A 26,033-nucleotide genomic window follows, 5' to 3' on the forward strand; every position below is an offset into this window, starting at 1 on the left:
TTCCATTACAATGAGCCTGTCCTCCTATAGCTCCTCCCACCAGACTCCTCAGGTGGAAAGTGGAAATGACACATTATGGCCTAGATACATATATTATATTTTGATATTTTATTTCTCCAAATATATATTAACATCAACATTTGTTCACGTGAAGATTAGCCTCATATTCAATCATTGTTCCATCGACATATATTTTTTCCTCTGTGTGACTCTGAAATATATCGTATTATATACTTAAGATATTTATTTCAAATTATTGTCTTGTCCTGTGTTCTCAATCTATTCTAAAATATAGCTATATCAAAGTATTTATGAAACATTTAAAGAATAAATGGATATTGTTGTACACAATGTTATTTATTTTCCGTCCCTAGTTTTTTCCTTCTCTTGTAATATCTTGAACTAACTGTCAACTAAATGTAAGTTTAGAGGGCATTTACTGTAGTTCAGATAAAACTACCACACAACCACCCACAGATGGCAGTAGAAAGGATACTCTGAGACAATTTCCTGTTTGGAGTTGATGAAAGGAAGGGCTCTCTTTGGTTAAAGACTTCAACAGTGCCGGTCAGAGGTCAGAAGCTGGAGAAGGTAAGCTCATATACAGTCAGTGAACTAAGCAGACCAGACCCAGCTGCTAATGCATTGGTGCCTATGGGAGAGCCACCCCTTAAGCAGACTGGAACTGTGACCATTTTTTCCACCATATTTGATAAGCTTCCTGCGTTGAGGTACACAGACCATACCTGTTCACTAACTCAACTCTTACTCACGTCTTCTTCAAACATTCTTCAGACATTTGTAACACCATTTTTTCCCTCGATACCACCACACCGACACTCTTTTTTTCCTTGATGCCCCCATTATTAACCAAATAATGATCATTTTGCGAGAAGAAAAAAAAGTTAGACAGGCTCACTGGGCTAAAAATGGACCAACCCATATGGCCCTAAACAAAGAGGTGAACAGCCCAGGGCCCTAAACAAAGAGGTGAACAGTGGGTCAGCCTCAACCTGCTGTCTACATATACCATCATAGTGGGTTTACCTCAACCTGCTGTCTCCATATACCATCATAGTGGGTCAACCTCAACCTGCTGTCTCCATATACCATCATAGTGGGTTTACCTCAACCTGCTGTCTCCATATACCATCATAGTGGGTCAACCTCAACCTGCTGTCTCCATATACCATCATAGTGGGTTTACCTCAACCTGCTGTCTCCATATACCATCATAGTGGTTTTACCTCAACCTGCTGTCTCCATATACCATCATAGTGGGTTTATCTCAACCTGCTGTCTCCATATACCATCATAGTGGGTTTATCTCAACCTGCTGTCTCCATATACCATCATAATGGGTTTACCTCAACCTGCTGTCTCCATATACCATCATAGTGGGTTTATCTCAACCTGCTGTCTCCATATACCATCATAGTGGGTTTATCTCAACCTGCTGTCTCCATATACCCTCACAACATCATACTGGTCCAACATAAAATGTGTGGTAGCCTGAGGAACCGTAGCTGTAGGAATATGGTAGAAGACAATATTTTTATTAAAACCATAAAGCGGAATATACAATGCAGTATAACTGTTATCTCAGTTCAACTTGGATAAGAATGTACATGAATGATGATCAAATCTGACCTTAAATCACATTATTACTGCGAGTCACAATGTAGAAATAGATGTTTTCTTTGAGAAACCATGATTAAATTAGTGAGTTAATACTTTGGATTCAACCAACAAACACCAGGTTAGTGTTCACTGTTGTTAATATATTTACATAGATGGACACGTCAAAGTATATAATATTCTTATATACATGTACCTTGACATTTTCTGAAATAATATCTTATTCAATATTCACATACCAGACATTATGATATCATGTGCTTTAAGCAGAGAAAAGGCCAGAAGTCCTTTGACAGTTGATTCAGTTTCTTTTCCAGTTCAGTTCAGAGGTAAACCAAGGTAACAGCAGCATACTGATAACTGACGTCATGCTGCTTGCTTAGCGAGTACCGCTTCCTCCTGATCGGCTCACACGGATGCTCCAACCCAGGACATCTGCTTCGCTAGCACACGTGACCGCCGTCCCGAAGCGTCTTACCAGTCGGCGCCATTGAAGCGTTGACAATTCGGCTACACAAGTGGTGACACTTCAGGCTGAGGAGTAAGTTTCCCACGTCCCCCACGTGCTACACTCTCACCATACAACCTTTATCCCCCACGTGCTACACTCTCACCATACAACCTTTATCCCCCACGTGCTACACTCTCACCATACAACCTTTATCCCCCACGTGCTACACTCTCACCATACAACCTTTATCCCCCACGTGCTACACTCTCACCATACAACCTTTATCCCCCACGTGCTACACTCTCACCATACAACCTTTATCCCCCACGTGCTACACTCTCACCATACAACCTTTATCCCCCACGTGCTACACTCTCACCATACAACCTTTATCCCCCACGTGCTACACTCTCACCATACAACCTTTATCCCCCACGTGCTACACTCTCACCATACAACCTTTATCCCCCATGTGCTACACTCTCACCATACAACCTTTATCCCCCATGTGCTACACTCTCACCATACAACCTTTATCCCCCATGTGCTACACTCTCACCATACAACCTTTATCCCCCATGTGCTACACTCTCACCATACAACCTTTATCCCCCAAGTGCTACACTCTCACCATACAACCTTTATCCCCCACGTGCTACACTCTCACCATACAACCTTTATCCCCCATGTGCTACACTCTCACCATACAACCTTTATCCCCCATGTGCTACACTCTCACCATACAACCTTTATCCCCCATGTGCTACACTCTCACCATACAACCTTTATCCCCCATGTGCTACACTCTCACCATACAACCTTTATCCCCCATGTGCTACACTCTCACCATACAACCTTTATCCCCCAAGTGCTACACTCTCACCATAACAACCTTTATCCCCCACGTGCTACACTCTCACCATACAACCTTTATCCCCCATGTGCTACACTCTCACCATACAACCTTTATCCCCCACGTGCTACACTCTCACAATACAACCTTTATCCCCCACGTGCTACACTCTCACCATACAACCTTTATCCTGCTGATACTACACACGTTCTCTTAATAAACAACCTTTATCCTGCTGATACTACACACGTTCTCTTAATAAACAACCTTTATCCTGCTGATACTACACACGTTCTCTTAATAAACAAACCTTTATCCTGCTGATACTACACACGTTCTCTTAATAAACAACCTTTATCCTGCTGATACTACACACGTTCTCTTAATAAACAACCTTTATCCTGCTGATACTACACACGTTCTCTTAATAAACAACCTTTATCCTGCTGATACTACACACGTTCTCTTAATAAACAAACCTTTATCCTGCTGATACTACACACGTTCTCTTAATAAACAACCTTTATCCTGCTGATACTACACACGTTCTCTTAATAAACAAACTTTATCCTGCTGATACTACACACGTTCTCTTAATAAACAAACCTTTATCCTGCTGATACTACACACGTTCTCTTAATAAACAACCTTTATCCTGCTGATACTACACACGTTCTCTTAATAAACAACCTTTATCCTGCTGATACTACACACGTTCTCTTAATAAACAACCTTTATCCTGCTGATACTACACACGTTCTCTTAATAAACAACCTTTATCCTGCTGATACTACACACGTTCTCTTAATAAACAACCTTTATCCTGCTGATACTACACACGTTCTCTTAATAAACAACCTTTATCCTGCTGATACTACACACGTTCTCTTAATAAACAACCTTTATCCTGCTGATACTACACACGTTCTCTTAATAAACAACCTTTATCCTGCTGATACTACACACGTTCTCTTAATAAACAACCTTTATCCTGCTGATACTACACACGTTCTCTTACTAAACAACCCTTTATCCTGCTGATACTACACACGTTCTCTTAATAAACAACCTTTATCCTGCTGATACTACACACGTTCTCTTCCTAAACAACCCTTTATCCTGCTGATACTACACACGTTCTCTTAATAAACAAACCTTAATCCTGCTGATACTACACACGTTCTCTTAATAAACAACCCTTTATCCTGCTGATACTACACACGTTCTCTTAATAAACAACCTTAATCCTGCTGATACTACACACGTTCTCGTAATAAACAACCTTTATCCTGCTGATACTACACACGTTCTCTTAATAAACAACCTTTATCCTGCTGATACTACACACGTTCTCTTAATAAACAACCTTTATCCTGCTGATACTACACACGTTCTCTTAATAAACAACCTTTATCCTGCTGATACTACACACGTTCTCTTAATAAATCAACACAAGGGGATATGTTTGTGCCTTATATCTCATTATAAAATATAGTCCTGGACTGCATCTCATGTCTTGAAAGGCTTCCTTACCTCCCCACTTTATCTGGAGCGCAGCCAGTATTGGACTGAGTATTGAGACGCAGCCCTGTAACTTTATGCCAGCTGGGGCTTGTTGCCGTGACAACAGTGGTTCTGTTTCCATGTGAAGGTCAAAAGGTGAAGTTGTTGTGCACTCGTACCATAGACGTCGTCGCTGACCCACGGCCCGACCACCTTACATCTTGTGGAAACATTCCTTAGCATTGGTCCACACTTGAATGCCCTATACAGAGAGGAGAACATAAAACACAGAAATTGAACTAGGTCCTAACAACATTGGCCTTTGACTTTATAACAAGCGGGTTGTGTTCAGTAGGGCACACCGTTGCAACGCGTTTTGAAACAAAAGTCTCTCATTGGACAAGTCCAGGTAGTCCCTCTCTCTTTCAGTCCGTGTTCTTCAGTTTGGTGCCTAATGAACACAACTCTGAGAGTGGTATTTAAAGCAACACGAAAATTACAGTTTCTTATTGGACAAGTCCAGGTAGTCCCTCTGTCTTTGAGTCAGTTTTTGTCCGTTTGATGCCCAATGAAAATAACCCTCATAGATATAGGAGCATTTCCAGACTTCCACCTGAGTGTGACACACCTTCTTACACATGCTGATCTGCATGACGGCGTAGCCAATCAAAGCCTCCCTCAGATCCCTGTCCTTCTGCTCCTTGAAGCGCTGCATGTCCACCCACGCACCCTTCACGTACTCCCTGCACACACACACACACACACACACACACACACACACACACACACACACACACACACACACACACACACACACACACTATATTACATACTTTATCAATGAGTTGTTTTCAGCATGTGGTCTATCCATCTATCTATCTAGGTATTTCTGCATGGTTTAACATGAGGGACTCACTCGCACTCCACTGTTTTCTCTGTGACCGTCTCCTCTCCCTGGACGATCTGCTCCTCTAGTAGGCTGAGTTTAGCCTCCCTCTGCTCTGGTGTCTCCTGACCAAACAGCTTGTTGGTCATTCCTTTGAAGGAGAACGTCCGTACCATCTGAGGACGGACAGACAGAGAATGGAGGGGCATTACTAGCCTGGTGGTCTTGTCAATTCAAGAAGTACACTGAAATGCCAGATTCTCTCCTATGCTTTTCAATGAGGAAAATGTGGAATTGGAATTTGATTTACTTTCTGAATTGAAATGGAATTCACCACAGGCCTGCTGTTGGTCCAGTCTGTTGATGCTTCGGCCTCTCTGTGTTTGTTGTCATGACAAACATGCATGGCATGCAATAGAAGAGTTGGCTACAGTAGAGTCTGGGACTACAGTAGAGCCTGGGACTACAGTAGAGCCTGGGACTACAGTAGAGCCTGGGACTACAGTAGAGTCTGGGACTACAGTAGAGTCTGGGACTACAGTAGAGTCTGGGACATGTCCTTATATAGAGGGGTTTGAAGAAGACATGAAGTCAAAGATGGGACCAGGCTAGGGCTTTACATGTCCTTATATAGAAGGGTTTGAAAAATACATGTAGTCAAAGATTCTGAGAGGACTTGACAAACAAGACCTCTTGGGCCTTGCCAATGCTCTTGAGACCTATACTGTACTAATATTGGAAAGACAAGAGCTTGCCTCTTACAAGAGATCACCATCTCAGTTGGAGTCCTCTAGTTTTCCTATAACAGGATACAAACAGTAGATAAACTAGACCTTCGCCTAAACCTACGGCTTTCTTCATTGTCCCTGAGGGTATCGATAAAGTTGTATTGAATTGAATACCCCAGTGGCCAGCTCCTCCCGTTGCTGCTTCTTGGAGATGAGGTCTGAGGAGGCCGTCTCCAGCTCATACTGGGTCAGCTCGTGTTTCCTACACACAGCCCTGTAGGAAACAGACAGCAGCAGCTTTACAGGAGGCCCATACAATGTCACAACATCATACAGCATTACTTCCTGGGACACAAGTTGTAGCAGGCCCGTTTAGAGGAGATATTTTTACACTGTCAGAACCTTCTACTTGGTGCATTACCCTCTTTACCTGACTAAGGGGACAGGGTTCTGGAATCCCTTCACAAAATATGATTCATTGGTTAGTTGATTCATTGATTGATTAGCCATAATGTGCAATAGGACCAACCTTAAGGCTTCGGCATAGAAAAGGTATTCCTTCAGTTGGTCTGCGTAGCGCTCCTCTTCCTCCAAGATATCATCTACTGACGCAGCATAGCTGTGGACAAAATGACAGATTGATTGATTTTATTAGCCAGTTAAACAAATATATACTTATTTTCATTGTAGTTCCTAAATTGCTTGATGTGTGCACTCTGCATTAGAATACCAGGCTGATTTTATTTGCCAGTTAAAAAATATATAATTATTTCCATTGTGTTCCCTATTTTCCATTGTGGTTCCTAAATTGCAGGTTGTGTGCAATCTACATTAGAATAGCAGGCTCAGCAGCACAGGTTAGATAAAACAGCTGTTGGCGGATGGAGAGTACTCACGCATCCATATGGTGTCCAGCACTCTGTAGACCGTCTCCCATCTCCTTCTCTAAGGCACTCCACTCACTGTCACACAAACAGTCAGATCAGTCAGACCGTCTCCCATCTCCTTCTCTAAGGCACTCCACTCACTGTCACACAAACAGTCAGATCAGTCAGACCGTCTCCCATCTCCTTCTCTAAGGCACTCCACTCACTGTCACACAAACAGTCAGATCAGTCAGACCGTCTCCCATCTCCTTCTCTAAGGCACTCCACTCACTGTCACACAAACAGTCAGATCAGTTAGACCGTCTCCCATCTCCTTCTCTAAGGCACTCCACTCACTGACACACAAACAGTCAGATCAGTCAGACCGTCTCCCATCTCCTTCTCTAAGGCACTCCACTCACTGACACACAAACAGTCAGATCAGTCAGACCGTCTCCCATCTCCTTCTCTAATGCACTCCACTCACTGACACACAAACAGTCAGATCAGTCAGACCGTCTCCCATCTCCTTCTCTAAGGCGCTCCACTCACTGTCACACAAACAGTCAGACCGTCTCCCATCTCCTTCTCTAAGGCACTCCACTCACTGACACACAAACAGTCAGATCAGTCAGACCGTCTCCCATCTCCTTCTCTAAGGCACTCCACTCACTGACACACAAACAGTCAGATCAGTTAGACCGTCTCCCATCTCCTTCTCTAAGGCACTCCACTCACTGACACACAAACAGTCAGATCAGTTAGACCGTCTCCCATCTCCTTCTCTAAGGCACTCCACTCACTGACACACAAACAGTCAGATCAGTTAGACCGTCTCCCATCTCCTTCTCTAAGGCACTCCACTCACTGACACACAAACAGTCAGATCAGTTAGACCGTCTCCCATCTCCTTCTCTAAGGCACTCCACTCACTGACACACAAACAGTCAGATCAGTTAGACCGTCTCCCATCTCCTTCTCTAAGGCACTCCACTCACTGACACACAAACAGTCAGATCAGTTAGACCGTCTCCCATCTCCTTCTCTAAGGCACTCCACTCACTGACACACAAACAGTCAGATCAGTTAGACCGTCTCCCATCTCCTTCTCTAAGGCACTCCACTCACTGTCACACAAACAGTCAGACCGTCTCCCATCTCCTTCTCTAAGGCACTCCACTCACTGACACACAAACAGTCAGATCAGTTAGACCGTCTCCCATCTCCTTCTCTAAGGCACTCCACTCACTGACACACAAACAGTCAGATCAGTTAGACCGTCTCCCATCTCCTTCTCTAAGGCACTCCACTCACTGACACACAAACAGTCAGATCAGTCAGACCGTCTCCCATCTCCTTCTCTAAGGCACTCCACTCACTGACACACAAACAGTCAGATCAGTCAGACCGTCTCCCATCTCCTTCTCTAATGCACTCCACTCACTGACACACAAACAGTCAGATCAGTCAGACCGTCTCCCATCTCCTTCTCTAAGGCGCTCCACTCACTGTACACACAAACAGTCAGATCAGTCAGACCGTCTCCCATCTCCTTCTCTAAGGCACTCCACTCACTGACACACAAACAGTCAGATCAGTTAGACCGTCTCCCATCTCCTTCTCTAAGGCACTCCACTCACTGACACACAAACAGTCAGATCAGTTAGACCGTCTCCCATCTCCTTCTCTAAGGCACTCCACTCACTGACACACAAACAGTCAGATCAGTTAGACCGTCTCCCATCTCCTTCTCTAAGGCACTCCACTCACTGACACACAAACAGTCAGATCAGTTAGACCGTCTCCCATCTCCTTCTCTAAGGCACTCCACTCACTGACACACAAACAGTCAGATCAGTTAGACCGTCTCCCATCTCCTTCTCTAAGGCACTCCACTCACTGACACACAAACAGTCAGATCAGTTAGACCGTCTCCCATCTCCTTCTCTAAGGCACTCCACTCACTGACACACAAACAGTCAGATCAGTTAGACCGTCTCCCATCTCCTTCTCTAAGGCACTCCACTCACTGTCACACAAACAGTTAGATCAGTCAGACCGTCTCCCATCTCCTTCTCTAAGGCACTCCACTCACTGTCACACAAACAGTCAGACCGTCTCCCATCTCCTTCTCTAAGGCACTCCACTCACTGACACACAAACAGTCAGATCAGTTAGACCGTCTCCCATCTCCTTCTCTAAGGCACTCCACTCACTGACACACAAACAGTCAGATCAGTTAGACCGTCTCCCATCTCCTTCTCTAAGGCACTCCACTCACTGACACACAAACAGTCAGATCAGTTAGACCGTCTCCCATCTCCTTCTCTAAGGCACTCCACTCACTGTCACACAAACAGTCAGACCGTCTCCCATCTCCTTCTCTAAGGCACTCCACTCACTGACACACAAACAGTCAGATCAGTTAGACCGTCTCCCATCTCCTTCTCTAAGGCACTCCACTCACTGACACACAAACAGTCAGATCAGTTAGACCGTCTCCCATCTCCTTCTCTAAGGCACTCCACTCACTGTCACACAAACAGTCAGACCGTCTCCCATCTCCTTCTCTAAGGCACTCCACTCACTGACACACAAACAGTCAGATCAGTTAGACCGTCTCCCATCTCCTTCTCTAAGGCACTCCACTCACTGTCACACAAACAGTCAGATCAGTTAGACCGTCTCCCATCTCCTTCTCTAAGGCACTCCACTCACTGACACACAAACAGTCAGATCAGTCAGACCGTCTCCCATCTCCTTCTCTAAGGCACTCCACTCACTGACACACAAACAGTCAGATCAGTCAGACCGTCTCCCATCTCCTTCTCTAATGCACTCCACTCACTGACACACAAACAGTCAGATCAGTCAGACCGTCTCCCATCTCCTTCTCTAAGGCGCTCCACTCACTGTCACACAAACAGTCAGACCGTCTCCCATCTCCTTCTCTAAGGCACTCCACTCACTGACACACAAACAGTCAGATCAGTCAGACCGTCTCCCATCTCCTTCTCTAAGGCACTCCACTCACTGACACACAAACAGTCAGATCAGTTAGACCGTCTCCCATCTCCTTCTCTAAGGCACTCCACTCACTGACACACAAACAGTCAGATCAGTTAGACCGTCTCCCATCTCCTTCTCTAAGGCACTCCACTCACTGACACACAAACAGTCAGATCAGTTAGACCGTCTCCCATCTCCTTCTCTAAGGCACTCCACTCACTGACACACAAACAGTCAGATCAGTTAGACCGTCTCCCATCTCCTTCTCTAAGGCACTCCACTCACTGACACACAAACAGTCAGACCGTCTCCCATCTCCTTCTCTAAGGCACTCCACTCACTGTCACACAAACAGTCAGAAAGTCTCCCATCTCCTTCTCTAAGGCACTCCACTCACTGTCACACAAACAGTCAGACCGTCTCCCATCTCCTTCTCTAAGGCACTCCACTCACTGACACACAAACAGTCAGACCGTCTCCCATCTCCTTCTCTAAGGCACTCCACTCACTGACACACAAACAGTCAGACCGTCTCCCATCTCCTTCTCTAAGGCACTCCACTCACTGACACACAAACAGACAGACCGTCTCCCATCTCCTTCTCTAAGGCACTCCACTCACTGTCACACAAACAGTCAGACCGTCTCCCATCTCCTTCTCTAAGGCACTCCACTCACTGACACACAAACAGTCAGACCGTCTCCCATCTCCTTCTCTAAGGCACTCCACTCACTGACACACAAACAGTCAGATCAGTTAGACCGTCTCCCATCTCCTTCTCTAAGGCACTCCACTCACTGTCACACAAACAGTCAGATCAGTCAGACCGTCTCCCATCTCCTTCTCTAAGGCACTCCACTCACTGTCACACAAACAGTCAGATCAGTCAGACCGTCTCCCATCTCCTTCTCTAAGGCACTCCACTCACTGTCACACAAACAGTCAGACCGTCTCCCATCTCCTTCTCTAAGGCACTCCACTCACTGTCACACAAACAGTCAGATCAGTCAGACCGTCTCCCATCTCCTTCTCTAAGGCACTCCACTCACTGTCACACAAACAGTCAGATCAGTCAGACCGTCTCCCATCTCCTTCTCTAAGGCACTCCACTCACTGTCACACAAACAGTCAGACCGTCTCCCATCTCCTTCTCTAAGGCACTCCACTCACTGTCACACAAACAGTCAGATCAGTCAGACCGTCTCCCATCTCCTTCTCTAAGGCACTCCACTCACTGTCACACAAACAGTCAGATCAGTTAGACCGTCTCCCATCTCCTTCTCTAAGGCACTCCACTCACTGACACACAAACAGTCAGATCAGTCAGACCGTCTCCCATCTCCTTCTCTAAGGCACTCCACTCACTGACACACAAACAGTCAGATCAGTTAGACCGTCTCCCATCTCCTTCTCTAAGGCACTCCACTCACTGACACACAAACAGTCAGACCGTCTCCCATCTCCTTCTCTAAGGCACTCCACTCACTGTCACACAAACAGTCAGATCAGTCAGACCGTCTCCCATCTCCTTCTCTAATGCACTCCACTCACTGTCACACAAACAGTCAGATCAGTTAGACCGTCTCCCATCTCCTTCTCTAAGGCACTCCACTCACTGTCACACAAACAGTCAGACCGTCTCCCATCTCCTTCTCTAAGGCACTCCACTCACTGACACACAAACAGTCAGACCGTCTCCCATCTCCTTCTCTAAGGCACTCCACTCACTGTCACACAAACAGTCAGATCAGTCAGACCGTCTCCCATCTCCTTCTCTAATGCACTCCACTCACTGCCACACAAACAGTCAGATCAGTCAGACCGTCTCCCATCTCCTTCTCTAAGGCACTCCACTCACTGCCACACAAACAGTCAGATCAGTCAGACCGTCTCCCATCTCCTTCTCTAAGGCACTCCACTCACTGTCACACAAACAGTCAGATCAGTTAGACCGTCTCCCATCTCCTTCTCTAAGGCACTCCACTCACTGTCACACAAACAGTCAGATCAGTCAGACCGTCTCCCATCTCCTTCTCTAATGCACTCCACTCACTGTCACACAAACAGTCAGACCGTCTCCCATCTCCTTCTCTAAGGCACTCCACTCACTGCCACACAAACAGTCAGATCAGTCAGACCGTCTCCCATCTCCTTCTCTAAGGCACTCCACTCACTGTCACACAAACAGTCAGATCAGTCAGACCGTCTCCCATCTCCTTCTCTAATGCACTCCACTCACTGACACACAAACAGTTAGACCGTCTCCCATCTCCTTCTCTAAGGCACTCCACTCACTGTCACACAAACAGTCAGATCAGTTAGACCGTCTCCCATCTCCTTCTCTAATGCACTCCACTCACTGCCACACAAACAGTCAGATCAGTCAGACCGTCTCCCATCTCCTTCTCTAAGGCACTCCACTCACTGTCACACAAACAGTCAGATCAGTCAGACCGTCTCCCATCTCCTTCTCTAAGGCACTCCACTCACTGTCACACAAACAGTCAGATCAGTCAGACCGTCTCCCATCTCCTTCTCTAAGGCACTCCACTCACTGCCACACAAACAGTCAGATCAGTCAGACCGTCTCCCATCTCCTTCTCTAAGGCACTCCACTCACTGACACACAAACAGTCAGATCAGTCAGACCGTCTCCCATCTCCTTCTCTAAGGCACTCCACTCACTGTCACACAAACAGTCAGACCGTCTCCCATCTCCTTCTCTAAGGCACTCCACTCACTGTCACACAAACAGTCAGATCAGTCAGACCGTCTCCCATCTCCTTCTCTAAGGCACTCCACTCACTGTCACACAAACAGTCAGACCGTCTCCCATCTGCTTCTCTAAGGCACTCCACTCACTGTCACACAAACAGTCAGACCGTCTCCCATCTCCTTCTCTAAGGCACTCCACTCACTGTCACACAAACAGTCAGATCAGTCAGACCGTCTCCCATCTCCTTCTCTAAGGCACTCCACTCACTGTCACACAAACAGTCAGATCAGTCAGACCGTCTCCCATCTCCTTCTCTAAGGCACTCCACTCACTGTCACACAAACAGTCAGACCGTCTCCCATCTCCTTCTCTAAGGCACTCCACTCACTGCCACACAAACAGTCAGACCGTCTCCCATCTCCTTCTCTAAGGCACTCCACTCACTGTCACACAAACAGTCAGACCGTCTCCCATCTCCTTCTCTAAGGCACTCCACTCACTGCCACACAAACAGTCAGATCAGTCAGACCATCTCCCATCTCCTTCTCTAAGGCACTCCACTCACTGACACACAAACAGTCAGATCAGTTAGACCGTCTCCCATCTCCTTCTCTAAGGCACTCCACTCACTGACACACAAACAGTCAGATCAGTTAGACCGTCTCCCATCTCCTTCTCTAAGGCACTCCACTCACTGACACACAAACAGTCAGATCAGTTAGACCGTCTCCCATCTCCTTCTCTAAGGCACTCCACTCACTGCCACACAAACAGTCAGATCAGTCAGACCGTCTCCCATCTCCTTCTCTAAGGCACTCCACTCACTGTCACACAAACAGTCAGATCAGTTAGACCGTCTCCCATCTCCTTCTCTAAGGCACTCCACTCACTGTCACACAAACAGTCAGATCAGTCAGACCGTCTCCCATCTCCTTCTCTAATGCACTCCACTCACTGTCACACAAACAGTCAGACCGTCTCCCATCTCCTTCTCTAAGGCACTCCACTCACTGCCACACAAACAGTCAGATCAGTCAGACCGTCTCCCATCTCCTTCTCTAAGGCACTCCACTCACTGTCACACAAACAGTCAGATCAGTCAGACCGTCTCCCATCTCCTTCTCTAAGGCACTCCACTCACTGACACACAAACAGTTAGACCGTCTCCCATCTCCTTCTCTAAGGCACTCCACTCACTGACACACAAACAGTCAGATAGTCTCCCATCTCCTTCTCTAAGGCACTCCACTCACTGTCACACAAACAGTCAGATCAGTTAGACCGTCTCCCATCTCCTTCTCTAAGGCACTCCACTCACTGTCACACAAACAGTCAGATCAGTCAGACCGTCTCCCATCTCCTTCTCTAAGGCACTCCACTCACTGTCACACAAACAGTCAGATCAGTCAGACCGTCTCCCATCTCCTTCTCTAAGGCACTCCACTCACTGCCACACAAACAGTCAGATCAGTCAGACCGTCTCCCATCTCCTTCTCTAAGGCACTCCACTCACTGACACACAAACAGTCAGATCAGTCAGACCGTCTCCCATCTCCTTCTCTAAGGCACTCCACTCACTGTCACACAAACAGTCAGATCAGTCAGACCGTCTCCCATCTCCTTCTCTAAGGCACTCCACTCACTGTCACACAAACAGTCAGATCAGTCAGACCGTCTCCCATCTCCTTCTCTAAGGCACTCCACTCACTGTCACACAAACAGTCAGATCAGTACCGTCTCCCATCTCCTTCTCTAAGGCACTCCACTCACTGTCACACAAACAGTCAGACCGTCTCCCATCTCCTTCTCTAAGGCACTCCACTCACTGTCACACAAACAGTCAGATCAGTCAGACCGTCTCCCATCTCCTTCTCTAAGGCACTCCACTCACTGTCACACAAACAGTCAGATCAGTCAGACCGTCTCCCATCTCCTTCTCTAAGGCACTCCACTCACTGTCACACAAACAGTCAGACCGTCTCCCATCTCCTTCTCTAAGGCACTCCACTCACTGCCACACAAAACAGTCAGACCGTCTCCCATCTCCTTCTCTAAGGCACTCCACTCACTGTCACACAAACAGTCAGACCGTCTCCCATCTCCTTCTCTAAGGCACTCCACTCACTGCCACACAAACAGTCAGATCAGTCAGACCGTCTCCCATCTCCTTCTCTAAGGCACTCCACTCACTGACACACAAACAGTCAGATCAGTTAGACCGTCTCCCATCTCCTTCTCTAAGGCACTCCACTCACTGACACACAAACAGTCAGATCAGTCAGACCGTCTCCCATCTCCTTCTCTAAGGCACTCCACTCACTGTCACACAAACAGTCAGATCAGTCAGACCGTCTCCCATCTCCTTCTCTAAGGCACTCCACTCACTGTCACACAAACAGTCAGATCAGTCAGACCGTCTCCCATCTCCTTCTCTAAGGCACTCCACTCACTGTCACACAAACAGTCAGATCAGTCAGACCGTCTCCCATCTCCTTCTCTAAGGCACTCCACTCACTGTCACACAAACAGTCAGACCGTCTCCCATCTCCTTCTCTAAGGCACTCCACTCACTGTCACACAAACAGTCAGACCGTCTCCCATCTCCTTCTCTAAGGCACTCCACTCACTGCACACAACAGTCAGATCAGTCAGACCGTCTCCCATCTCCTTCTCTAAGGCACTCCACTCACTGTACACACAAACAGTACAGACCGTCTCCCATCTCCTTCTCTAAGGCACTCCACTCACTGCCACACAAACAGTCAGATCAGTCAGACCGTCTCCCATCTCCTTCTCTAAGGCACTCCACTCACTGTCACACAAACAGACAGACCGTCTCCCATCTCCTTCTCTAAGGCACTCCACTCACTGCCACACAAACAGTCAGATCAGTCAGACCGTCTCCCATCTCCTTCTCTAAGGCACTCCACTCACTGTCACACAAACAGTCAGATCAGTTAGACCGTCTCCCATCTCCTTCTCTAAGGCACTCCACTCACTGCCACACAAACAGTCAGATCAGTCAGACCGTCTCCCATCTCCTTCTCTAAGGCACTCCACTCACTGACACACAAACAGTCAGATCAGTCAGACCGTCTCCCATCTCCTTCTCTAAGGCACTCCACTCACTGACACACAAACAGTCAGATCAGTCAGACCGTCTCCCATCTCCTTCTCTAAGGCACTCCACTCACTGCCACACAAACAGTCAGACCGTCTCCCATCTCCTTCTCTAAGGCACTCCACTCACTGTCACACAAACAGTCAGATCAGTTAGACCGTCTCCCATCTCCTTCTCTAAGGCACTCCACTCACTGTCACACAAACAGTCAGACCGTCTCCCATCTCCTTCTCTAAGGCACTCCACTCACTGCCACACAAACAGTCAGATCAGTCAGACCGTCTCCCATCTCCTTCTCTAAGGCACTCCACTCACTGTCACACAAACAGTCAGATCAGTTAGACCGTCTCCCATCTCCTTCTCTAAGGCACTCCACTCACTGTCACACAAACAGTCAGATCAGTCAGACCGTCTCCCATCTCCTTCTCTAAGGCACTCCACTCACTGACACACAAACAGTCAGATCAGTTAGACCGTCTCCCATCTCCTTCTCTAAGGCACTCCACTCACTGCCACACAAACAGTCAGACCGTCTCCCATCTCCTTCTCTAAGGCACTCCACTCACTGCCACACAAACAGTCAGATCAGTTAGACCGTCTCCCATCTCTTTCTCTAAGGCACTCCACTCACTGCCACACAAACAGTCAGATCAGTTAGACCGTCTCCCATCTCCTTCTCTAAGGAACTCCACTCACTGACACACAAACAGTCAGACCGTCTCCCATCTCCTTCTCTAAGGCACTCCACTCACTGACACACAAACAGTCAGATCAGTCAGACCGTCTCCCATCTCCTTCTCTAATGCACTCCACTCACTGTCACACAAACAGTCAGATCAGTCAGACCGTCTCCCATCTCCTTCTCTAAGGCACTCCACTCACTGTCACACAAACAGTCAGACCGTCTCCCATCTCCTTCTCTAAGGCACTCCACTCACTGCCACACAAACAGTCAGATCAGTCAGACCGTCTCCCATCTCCTTCTCTAATGCACTCCACTCACTGTCACACAAACAGTCAGATCAGTCAGACCGTCTCCCATCTCCTTCTCTAAGGCACTCCACTCACTGTCACACAAACAGTCAGACCGTCTCCCATCTCCTTCTCTAAGGCACTCCACTCACTGCCACACAAACAGTCAGACCGTCTCCCATCTCCTTCTCTAAGGCACTCCACTCACTGTCACACAAACAGTCAGACCGTCTCCCATCTCCTTCTCTAAGGCACTCCACTCACTGCCACACAAACAGTCAGATCAGTCAGACCGTCTCCCATCTCCTTCTCTAAGGCACTCCACTCACTGTCACACAAACAGTCAGATCAGTTAGACCGTCTCCCATCTCCTTCTCTAAGGCACTCCACTCACTGCCACACAAACAGTCAGATCAGTTAGACCGTCTCCCATCTCCTTCTCTAAGGCACTCCACTCACTGACACACAAACAGTCAGATCAGTTAGACCGTCTCCCATCTCCTTCTCTAAGGCACTCCACTCACTGACACACAAACAGTCAGATCAGTTAGACCGTCTCCCATCTCCTTCTCTAAGGCACTCCACTCACTGACACACAAACAGTTAGACCGTCTCCCATCTCCTTCTCTAAGGCACTCCACTCACTGACACACAAACAGTCAGATCAGTTAGACCGTCTCCCATCTCCTTCTCTAAGGCACTCCACTCACTGACACACAAACAGTCAGACCGTCTCCCATCTCCTTCTCTAAGGCACTCCACTCACTGACACACAAACAGTCAGATCAGTCAGACCGTCTCCCATCTCCTTCTCTAAGGCACTCCACTCACTGACACACAAACAGTCAGATCAGTCAGACCGTCTCCCATCTCCTTCTCTAAGGCACTCCACTCACTGACACACAAACAGTCAGACCGTCTCCCATCTCCTTCTCTAAGGCACTCCACTCACTGTCACACAAACAGTCAGATCAGTTAGACCGTCTCCCATCTCCTTCTCTAAGGCACTCCACTCACTGTCACACAAACAGTCAGACCGTCTCCCATCTCCTTCTCTAAGGCACTCCACTCACTGCCACACAAACAGTCAGATCAGTCAGACCGTCTCCCATCTCCTTCTCTAAGGCACTCCACTCACTGTCACACAAACAGTCAGATCAGTTAGACCGTCTCCCATCTCCTTCTCTAAGGCACTCCACTCACTGTCACACAAACAGTCAGATCAGTCAGACCGTCTCCCATCTCCTTCTCTAAGGCACTCCACTCACTGACACACAAACAGTCAGACCGTCTCCCATCTCCTTCTCTAAGGCACTCCACTCACTGACACACAAACAGACAGACTGTCTCCCATCTCCTTCTCTAAGGCACTCCACTCACTGACACACAAACAGTCAGACCGTCTCCCATCTCCTTCTCTAAGGCACTCCACTCACTGACACACAAACAGTTAGACCGTCTCCCATCTCCTTCTCTAAGGCACTCCACTCACTGACACACAAACAGTCAGATCAGTTACACCGTCTCCCATCTCCTTCTCTAAGGCACTCCACTCACTGTCACACAAACAGTCAGATCAGTTAGACCGTCTCCCATCTCCTTCTCTAAGGCATTCCACTCACTGACACACAAACAGACAGACTGTCTCCCATCTCCTTCTCTAAGGCACTCCACTCACTGTCACACAAACAGTCAGATCAGTCAGACCGTCTCCCATCTCCTTCTCTAAGGCACTCCACTCACTGTCACACAAACAGTCAGACCGTCTCCCATCTCCTTCTCTAAGGCACTCCACTCACTGTCACACAAACAGTCAGACCGTCTCCCATCTCCTTCTCTAAGGCACTCCACTCACTGCCACACAAACAGTCAGATCAGTCAGACCGTCTCCCATCTCCTTCTCTAAGGCACTCCACTCACTGACACACAAACAGTCAGATCAGTTAGACCGTCTCCCATCTCCTTCTCTAAGGCACTCCACTCACTGACACACAAACAGTCAGATCAGTCAGACCGTCTCCCATCTCCTTCTCTAATGCACTCCACTCACTGTCACACAAACAGTCAGATCAGTCAGACCGTCTCCCATCTCCTTCTCTAAGGCACTCCACTCACTGTCACACAAACAGTCAGACCGTCTCCCATCTCCTTCTCTAAGGCACTCCACTCACTGCCACACAAACAGTCAGATCAGTCAGACCGTCTCCCATCTCCTTCTCTAATGCACTCCACTCACTGTCACACAAACAGTCAGATCAGTCAGACCGTCTCCCATCTCCTTCTCTAAGGCACTCCACTCACTGTCACACAAACAGTCAGACCGTCTCCCATCTCCTTCTCTAAGGCACTCCACTCACTGCCACACAAACAGTCAGACCGTCTCCCATCTCCTTCTCTAAGGCACTCCACTCACTGACACACAAACAGACAGACCGTCTCCCATCTCCTTCTCTAAGGCACTCCACTCACTGCCACACAAACAGTCAGATCAGTCAGACCGTCTCCCATCTCCTTCTCTAAGGCACTCCACTCACTGTCACACAAACAGTCAGATCAGTTAGACCGTCTCCCATCTCCTTCTCTAAGGCACTCCACTCACTGCCACACAAACAGTCAGATCAGTTAGACCGTCTCCCATCTCCTTCTCTAAGGCACTCCACTCACTGACACACAAACAGTCAGATCAGTTAGACCGTCTCCCATCTCCTTCTCTAAGGCACTCCACTCACTGACACACAAACAGTCAGATCAGTTAGACCGTCTCCCATCTCCTTCTCTAAGGCACTCCACTCACTGACACACAAACAGTCAGATCAGTTAGACCGTCTCCCATCTCCTTCTCTAAGGCACTCCACTCACTGACACACAAACAGTCAGACCGTCTCCCATCTCCTTCTCTAAGGCACTCCACTCACTGACACACAAACAGTCAGATCAGTCAGACCGTCTCCCATCTCCTTCTCTAAGGCACTCCACTCACTGACACACAAACAGTCAGATCAGTCAGACCGTCTCCCATCTCCTTCTCTAAGGCACTCCACTCACTGCCACACAAACAGTCAGACCGTCTCCCATCTCCTTCTCTAAGGCACTCCACTCACTGTCACACAAACAGTCAGATCAGTTAGACCGTCTCCCATCTCCTTCTCTAAGGCACTCCACTCACTGTCACACAAACAGTCAGACCGTCTCCCATCTCCTTCTCTAAGGCACTCCACTCACTGCCACACAAACAGTCAGATCAGTCAGACCGTCTCCCATCTCCTTCTCTAAGGCACTCCACTCACTGTCACACAAACAGTCAGATCAGTTAGACCGTCTCCCATCTCCTTCTCTAAGGCACTCCACTCACTGTCACACAAACAGTCAGATCAGTCAGACCGTCTCCCATCTCCTTCTCTAAGGCACTCCACTCACTGACACACAAACAGTCAGATCAGTTAGACCGTCTCCCATCTCCTTCTCTAAGGCACTCCACTCACTGCCACACAAACAGTCAGACCGTCTCCCATCTCCTTCTCTAAGGCACTCCACTCACTGCCACACAAACAGTCAGATCAGTTAGACCGTCTCCCATCTCTTTCTCTAAGGCACTCCACTCACTGCCACACAAACAGTCAGATCAGTTAGACCGTCTCCCATCTCCTTCTCTAAGGCACTCCACTCACTGACACACAAACAGTCAGATAGTCTCCCATCTCCTTCTCTAAGGCACTCCACTCACTGACACACAAACAGTCAGACCGTCTCCCATCTCCTTCTCTAAGGCACTCCACTCACTGACACACAAACAGTCAGATCAGTCAGACCGTCTCCCATCTCCTTCTCTAATGCACTCCACTCACTGTCACACAAACAGTCAGATCAGTCAGACCGTCTCCCATCTCCTTCTCTAAGGCACTCCACTCACTGTCACACAAACAGTCAGACCGTCTCCCATCTCCTTCTCTAAGGCACTCCACTCACTGCCACACAAACAGTCAGATCAGTCAGACCGTCTCCCATCTCCTTCTCTAATGCACTCCACTCACTGTCACACAAACAGTCAGATCAGTCAGACCGTCTCCCATCTCCTTCTCTAAGGCACTCCACTCACTGTCACACAAACAGTCAGACCGTCTCCCATCTCCTTCTCTAAGGCACTCCACTCACTGCCACACAAACAGTCAGACCGTCTCCCATCTCCTTCTCTAAGGCACTCCACTCACTGTCACACAAACAGTCAGACCGTCTCCCATCTCCTTCTCTAAGGCACTCCACTCACTGCCACACAAACAGTCAGATCAGTCAGACCGTCTCCCATCTCCTTCTCTAAGGCACTCCACTCACTGTCACACAAACAGTCAGATCAGTTAGACCGTCTCCCATCTCCTTCTCTAAGGCACTCCACTCACTGCCACACAAACAGTCAGATCAGTTAGACCGTCTCCCATCTCCTTCTCTAAGGCACTCCACTCACTGACACACAAACAGTCAGATCAGTTAGACCGTCTCCCATCTCCTTCTCTAAGGCACTCCACTCACTGACACACAAACAGTCAGATCAGTTAGACCGTCTCCCATCTCCTTCTCTAAGGCACTCCACTCACTGACACACAAACAGTTAGACCGTCTCCCATCTCCTTCTCTAAGGCACTCCACTCACTGACACACAAACAGTCAGATCAGTTAGACCGTCTCCCATCTCCTTCTCTAAGGCACTCCACTCACTGACACACAAACAGTCAGACCGTCTCCCATCTCCTTCTCTAAGGCACTCCACTCACTGACACACAAACAGTCAGATCAGTCAGACCGTCTCCCATCTCCTTCTCTAAGGCACTCCACTCACTGACACACAAACAGTCAGATCAGTCAGACCGTCTCCCATCTCCTTCTCTAAGGCACTCCACTCACTGACACACAAACAGTCAGACCGTCTCCCATCTCCTTCTCTAAGGCACTCCACTCACTGTCACACAAACAGTCAGATCAGTTAGACCGTCTCCCATCTCCTTCTCTAAGGCACTCCACTCACTGTCACACAAACAGTCAGACCGTCTCCCATCTCCTTCTCTAAGGCACTCCACTCACTGCCACACAAACAGTCAGATCAGTCAGACCGTCTCCCATCTCCTTCTCTAAGGCACTCCACTCACTGTCACACAAACAGTCAGATCAGTTAGACCGTCTCCCATCTCCTTCTCTAAGGCACTCCACTCACTGTCACACAAACAGTCAGATCAGTCAGACCGTCTCCCATCTCCTTCTCTAAGGCACTCCACTCACTGACACACAAACAGTCAGACCGTCTCCCATCTCCTTCTCTAAGGCACTCCACTCACTGACACACAAACAGACAGACTGTCTCCCATCTCCTTCTCTAAGGCACTCCACTCACTGACACACAAACAGTCAGACCGTCTCCCATCTCCTTCTCTAAGGCACTCCACTCACTGACACACAAACAGTTAGACCGTCTCCCATCTCCTTCTCTAAGGCACTCCACTCACTGACACACAAACAGTCAGATCAGTTAGACCGTCTCCCATCTCCTTCTCTAAGGCACTCCACTCACTGTCACACAAACAGTCAGATCAGTTAGACCGTCTCCCATCTCCTTCTCTAAGGCATTCCACTCACTGACACACAAACAGACAGACTGTCTCCCATCTCCTTCTCTAAGGCACTCCACTCACTGACACACAAACAGTCAGATCAGTCAGAGAATCCCACAACAATATCATATCAGTCTTTCTTCAATATCCAAATACAACATGTTTTATTGTTAGTGTTAAGTGCCTTGCTCAAGGGCACATCGACAGATTTTTCACCTACTCGGCTCGGTTGCTGGCCCAACACTCTTAACCACTGGCTACCTGCTGACTAGTACTCTTACCTGAACACTCTTCCGTAGTTCCCATGGACTTTGTATACGCCGTAGACCCTGTCTGCTACTCTCTGGAGAATGAAACGTGACTTGTTAAATGTATAACAAGAGGTGAGCGCTAAATAAAAGGAGATGTTGTTCCAACGATATAACTTTAGACTAATGAGAGGAGCAGAGTGACTGTGGATCTAAAGCATCTAATAAATCGTATATTATTATATGACTTACTGCTCTGACTCTGAGCAGCTGGGAGGTGAGAGACTGAAGCTCATCGCTGTAGTGTTTCATCTCTGTGAACCGCCTAGATAGAGGAAGACAAATGGCAACCTTAACATACCTTTACACAACTTCACCTTTACACAACTTCAAATGTACACGACTTCAAATGTACACGACTTCAAATGTACACGACTTTACCCGACTTCCACAAATTTAACTTTATACAACTTAACACCATTTCTTCTTTACACAAATTCAACTTTACTCGACTTCAACTTAACACGGCTTCAAATTAACACGACTAACTTTACACCTCTTTAACTTAACTCAACTTTAAGTAAAATGTATGTAATACATGTATAATGCCACTAGGTGTCTGACAACTCTTGGTTTTAAATGGGAAAGATTGATTTACTTGTCAGGGTTCTTCACCCTGAAAGTTGCGCTCAGAGCTTTAATCCTGGAGTCTGCCTAGAAAAAACACACAATTTAATTAGAATGCAATTATAAACCAAACACAACCAATGTGTACCACTGGATGTACCACTGGATGTACCACTGGATGTACCACTAGGTGTACCACTGGATGTACCACTGGATGTACCACTAGGTGTACCACTGGATGTACCACCGGATGTACCACTGGATGTACCACTGGATGTACCACCGGATGTACCACTGGATGTACCACTGGATGTACCACTAGGTGTACCACTAGGTGTACCACTGGATGTACCACTAGGTGTACCACTAGGTGTACCACTGGATGTACCACTAGGTGTACCACTAGGTGTACCACTGGATGTACCACTAGGTGTACCACTGGATGTACCACCGGATGTACCACTGGATGTACCACTGGATGTACCACCGGATGTACCACTGGATGTACCACTAGGTGTACCACTAGGTGTACCACTGGATGTACCACTAGGTGTACCACTGGATGTACCACTAGGTGTACCACTGGATGTACCACTGGATGTACCACTAGGTGTACCACTGGATGTACCACTAGGTGTACCACTAGGTGTACCACTAGGTGTACCACTGGATGTACCACTAGGTGTACCACTGGATGTACCACTGGATGTACCACTAGGTGTACCACTAGGTGTACCACTGGATGTACCACTAGGTGTACCACTGGATGTACCACTAGGTGTACCACTAGGTGTACCACTGGATGTACCACTAGGTGTACCACTGGATGTACCACTAGGTGTACCACTGGATGTACCACTAGGTGTACCACTGGATGTACCACTGGATGTACCACTGGATGGATCAAAATAGATTCAATACGGTTTTTATTTTTTTAGGATCTCCATTAGCGGTTGCTCATCCAGCAGCTACTCTTCCTGGGGTCCAAACAGAACATGATGTAATACAGAACATCAATAGACGGGAACAGCTCAAGGACACAACCCCTTAAATAAGTGGTAGAAACGATAGACATTCATGAAGTAAAAAATGCCTCTGAGGTACCTTGGCTTGGAACCCTGTCTCATACACCACCTCCTTCCACCTGTGTTCCTGGGAGAGGAGGAGAGGAAATGAAAAGTTAAAAAAGTAGAGTACAAATAAATAAATACAAATGTATGTTGAATCTCTCCAACACATTCCAATACAACGTCAACGTGATGGAGTGAGCTGATAGGCTATCGTACCTCAGTCAGGAAGTGGTATAGGATTTTGTCATTGGACAGAACCGAATGGGAGGCCACGCGAAGTAGGAAGTTCTCCAGACCAATCCTGCGCCTCTCTACAAAGTCTGGGTCCATGTTGTCTGCAGACAGCTTGTGCCAAACAAACTCTGCCTGTAGAAATCAGACAAGGGTTATTACACAAAGATATATAATAACATTTATTGAATATTATATATAAAATAAAATAAATAAAAAGTGTTCTATTCTATTAAATTCTGTGGGTATTAAGGCCCAAACACTGCAGTGTGGTGCTTGGGACTACTAGGTATAGATGTGGCCATCAGGTTTGAATTTAGCTCACCCTCTTCTCTGGCAAAGGCGGCACCACGATAAACGGATAGGTGACTAACAAATAGTTCCGGAGAATCTCAAATTCACTGTATCTCCTCCAGAGAGAGTCTGGGGCTGGGTTATGGCCTTCTGTTATTGCATCTATGGGTCTGAAAGAAGAAACATCAACATCTAGATCAGATCAGAAAAATCCAGGTTCAAGAGCGTCATTGTACCGAGAACATGTTTTAATTTGGGAGCAAGGCTATTTTTTGCATATGCTTCATTTTTCAACAGGTCCCACTCTCTCACCGAGTTTCTATGAGGTATACTGTGAATATCTCTTGCATGTTCACTGTATTTTTCCCAGTTCTTTTCTCTGCCTCGGCCACACTGATCTCCATTCTCCGCAGCAGAGTGGATCCTTCCTCCACCATCTGTACAAACAGAGTGCATGGGAGAAATAGGCAGTGATTAGTGAATAGAGAGTTAGAGCAGTGTTTCCCAAACTTGGTCCTGGGGCCCCACGAGGGTGCACGTTTTGGTTTTTGCCCTAGCTCTAACAGCTGATTCAAATAATCAAATATTGATGATGAATTGGTTGGATGGGGGGCAGGACCAAGTTTGAGAAACCCTGCTCTAGAGGACTGAATATGAATAGAACAGAATATCAATAGATTTAGATTGTTCCTATCCTTTGCCAATTATTGGACCTATTTGGAAATGTTCTAGTAATAAACACATACGTGTCTATAGACGTCCATGTGTCATAATACCGTGACGTCATTCGCTGGATGCTGCGAGTGGACCAATAACGTGCCGAACAGCTTCTGGCCACGTAGCACAGATCAGATCTGGTTTTATTTTGGATAGATAGGTCTTTCAATCTTCAAAACACTCATAGTGTGTGCAGTATTGTTACAAACAAGGTTATATTGTAGCCAACAGCAGCGCGTAGTTACAATGTATCGCGTGGCCTGCCTGATGTCCCGACGGCTACATCTGTATGGTCGAACCAGGATGTTCTATTCTGTATGCATCCATCCAGTCCTTTGCCGTGGACAAAGGACAATAGTTCGTTCGCAAAGAGACAATTTACAAACACAGACAAAACCTAGAAATGATTGCGTTACTACCGTGTTATTCTTGTTATTCTCCAACTCTGTGTTAGTAAATTCATCTCCTCCAATCGGCGCTGACTCTTTATTTCCAGCATCCGCCAT

At 47.3% G+C, this 26,033-nt stretch overlaps 1 protein-coding gene across 1 annotated transcript; it reads right to left on the reverse strand.

Annotated features, from left to right (window-relative positions):
- Positions 1 to 4,617: 4,617 nt before the first annotated feature.
- LOC120051385 (sorting nexin-4-like) lies at positions 4,618 to 26,033 on the reverse strand. The gene is made up of 14 exons (XM_038998225.1): positions 25,947 to 26,033; positions 25,123 to 25,247; positions 24,842 to 24,980; positions 24,502 to 24,651; positions 24,320 to 24,367; positions 23,247 to 23,302; positions 22,841 to 22,913; positions 22,622 to 22,683; positions 6,956 to 7,021; positions 6,589 to 6,678; positions 6,234 to 6,333; positions 5,362 to 5,507; positions 5,074 to 5,188; positions 4,618 to 4,707 (listed from the first exon to the last, which is right to left on the reverse strand). Exons 1-14 carry the CDS (start codon positions 26,031 to 26,033, stop codon positions 4,660 to 4,662), a joined length of 1,305 nt encoding a protein of 434 aa, XP_038854153.1. The 3' UTR covers positions 4,618 to 4,659.

This window comes from Salvelinus namaycush, chromosome 7 (genome assembly GCF_016432855.1).
Source record: "Salvelinus namaycush isolate Seneca chromosome 7, SaNama_1.0, whole genome shotgun sequence".
Lineage (NCBI taxonomy): Eukaryota > Metazoa > Chordata > Actinopteri > Salmoniformes > Salmonidae > Salvelinus > Salvelinus namaycush.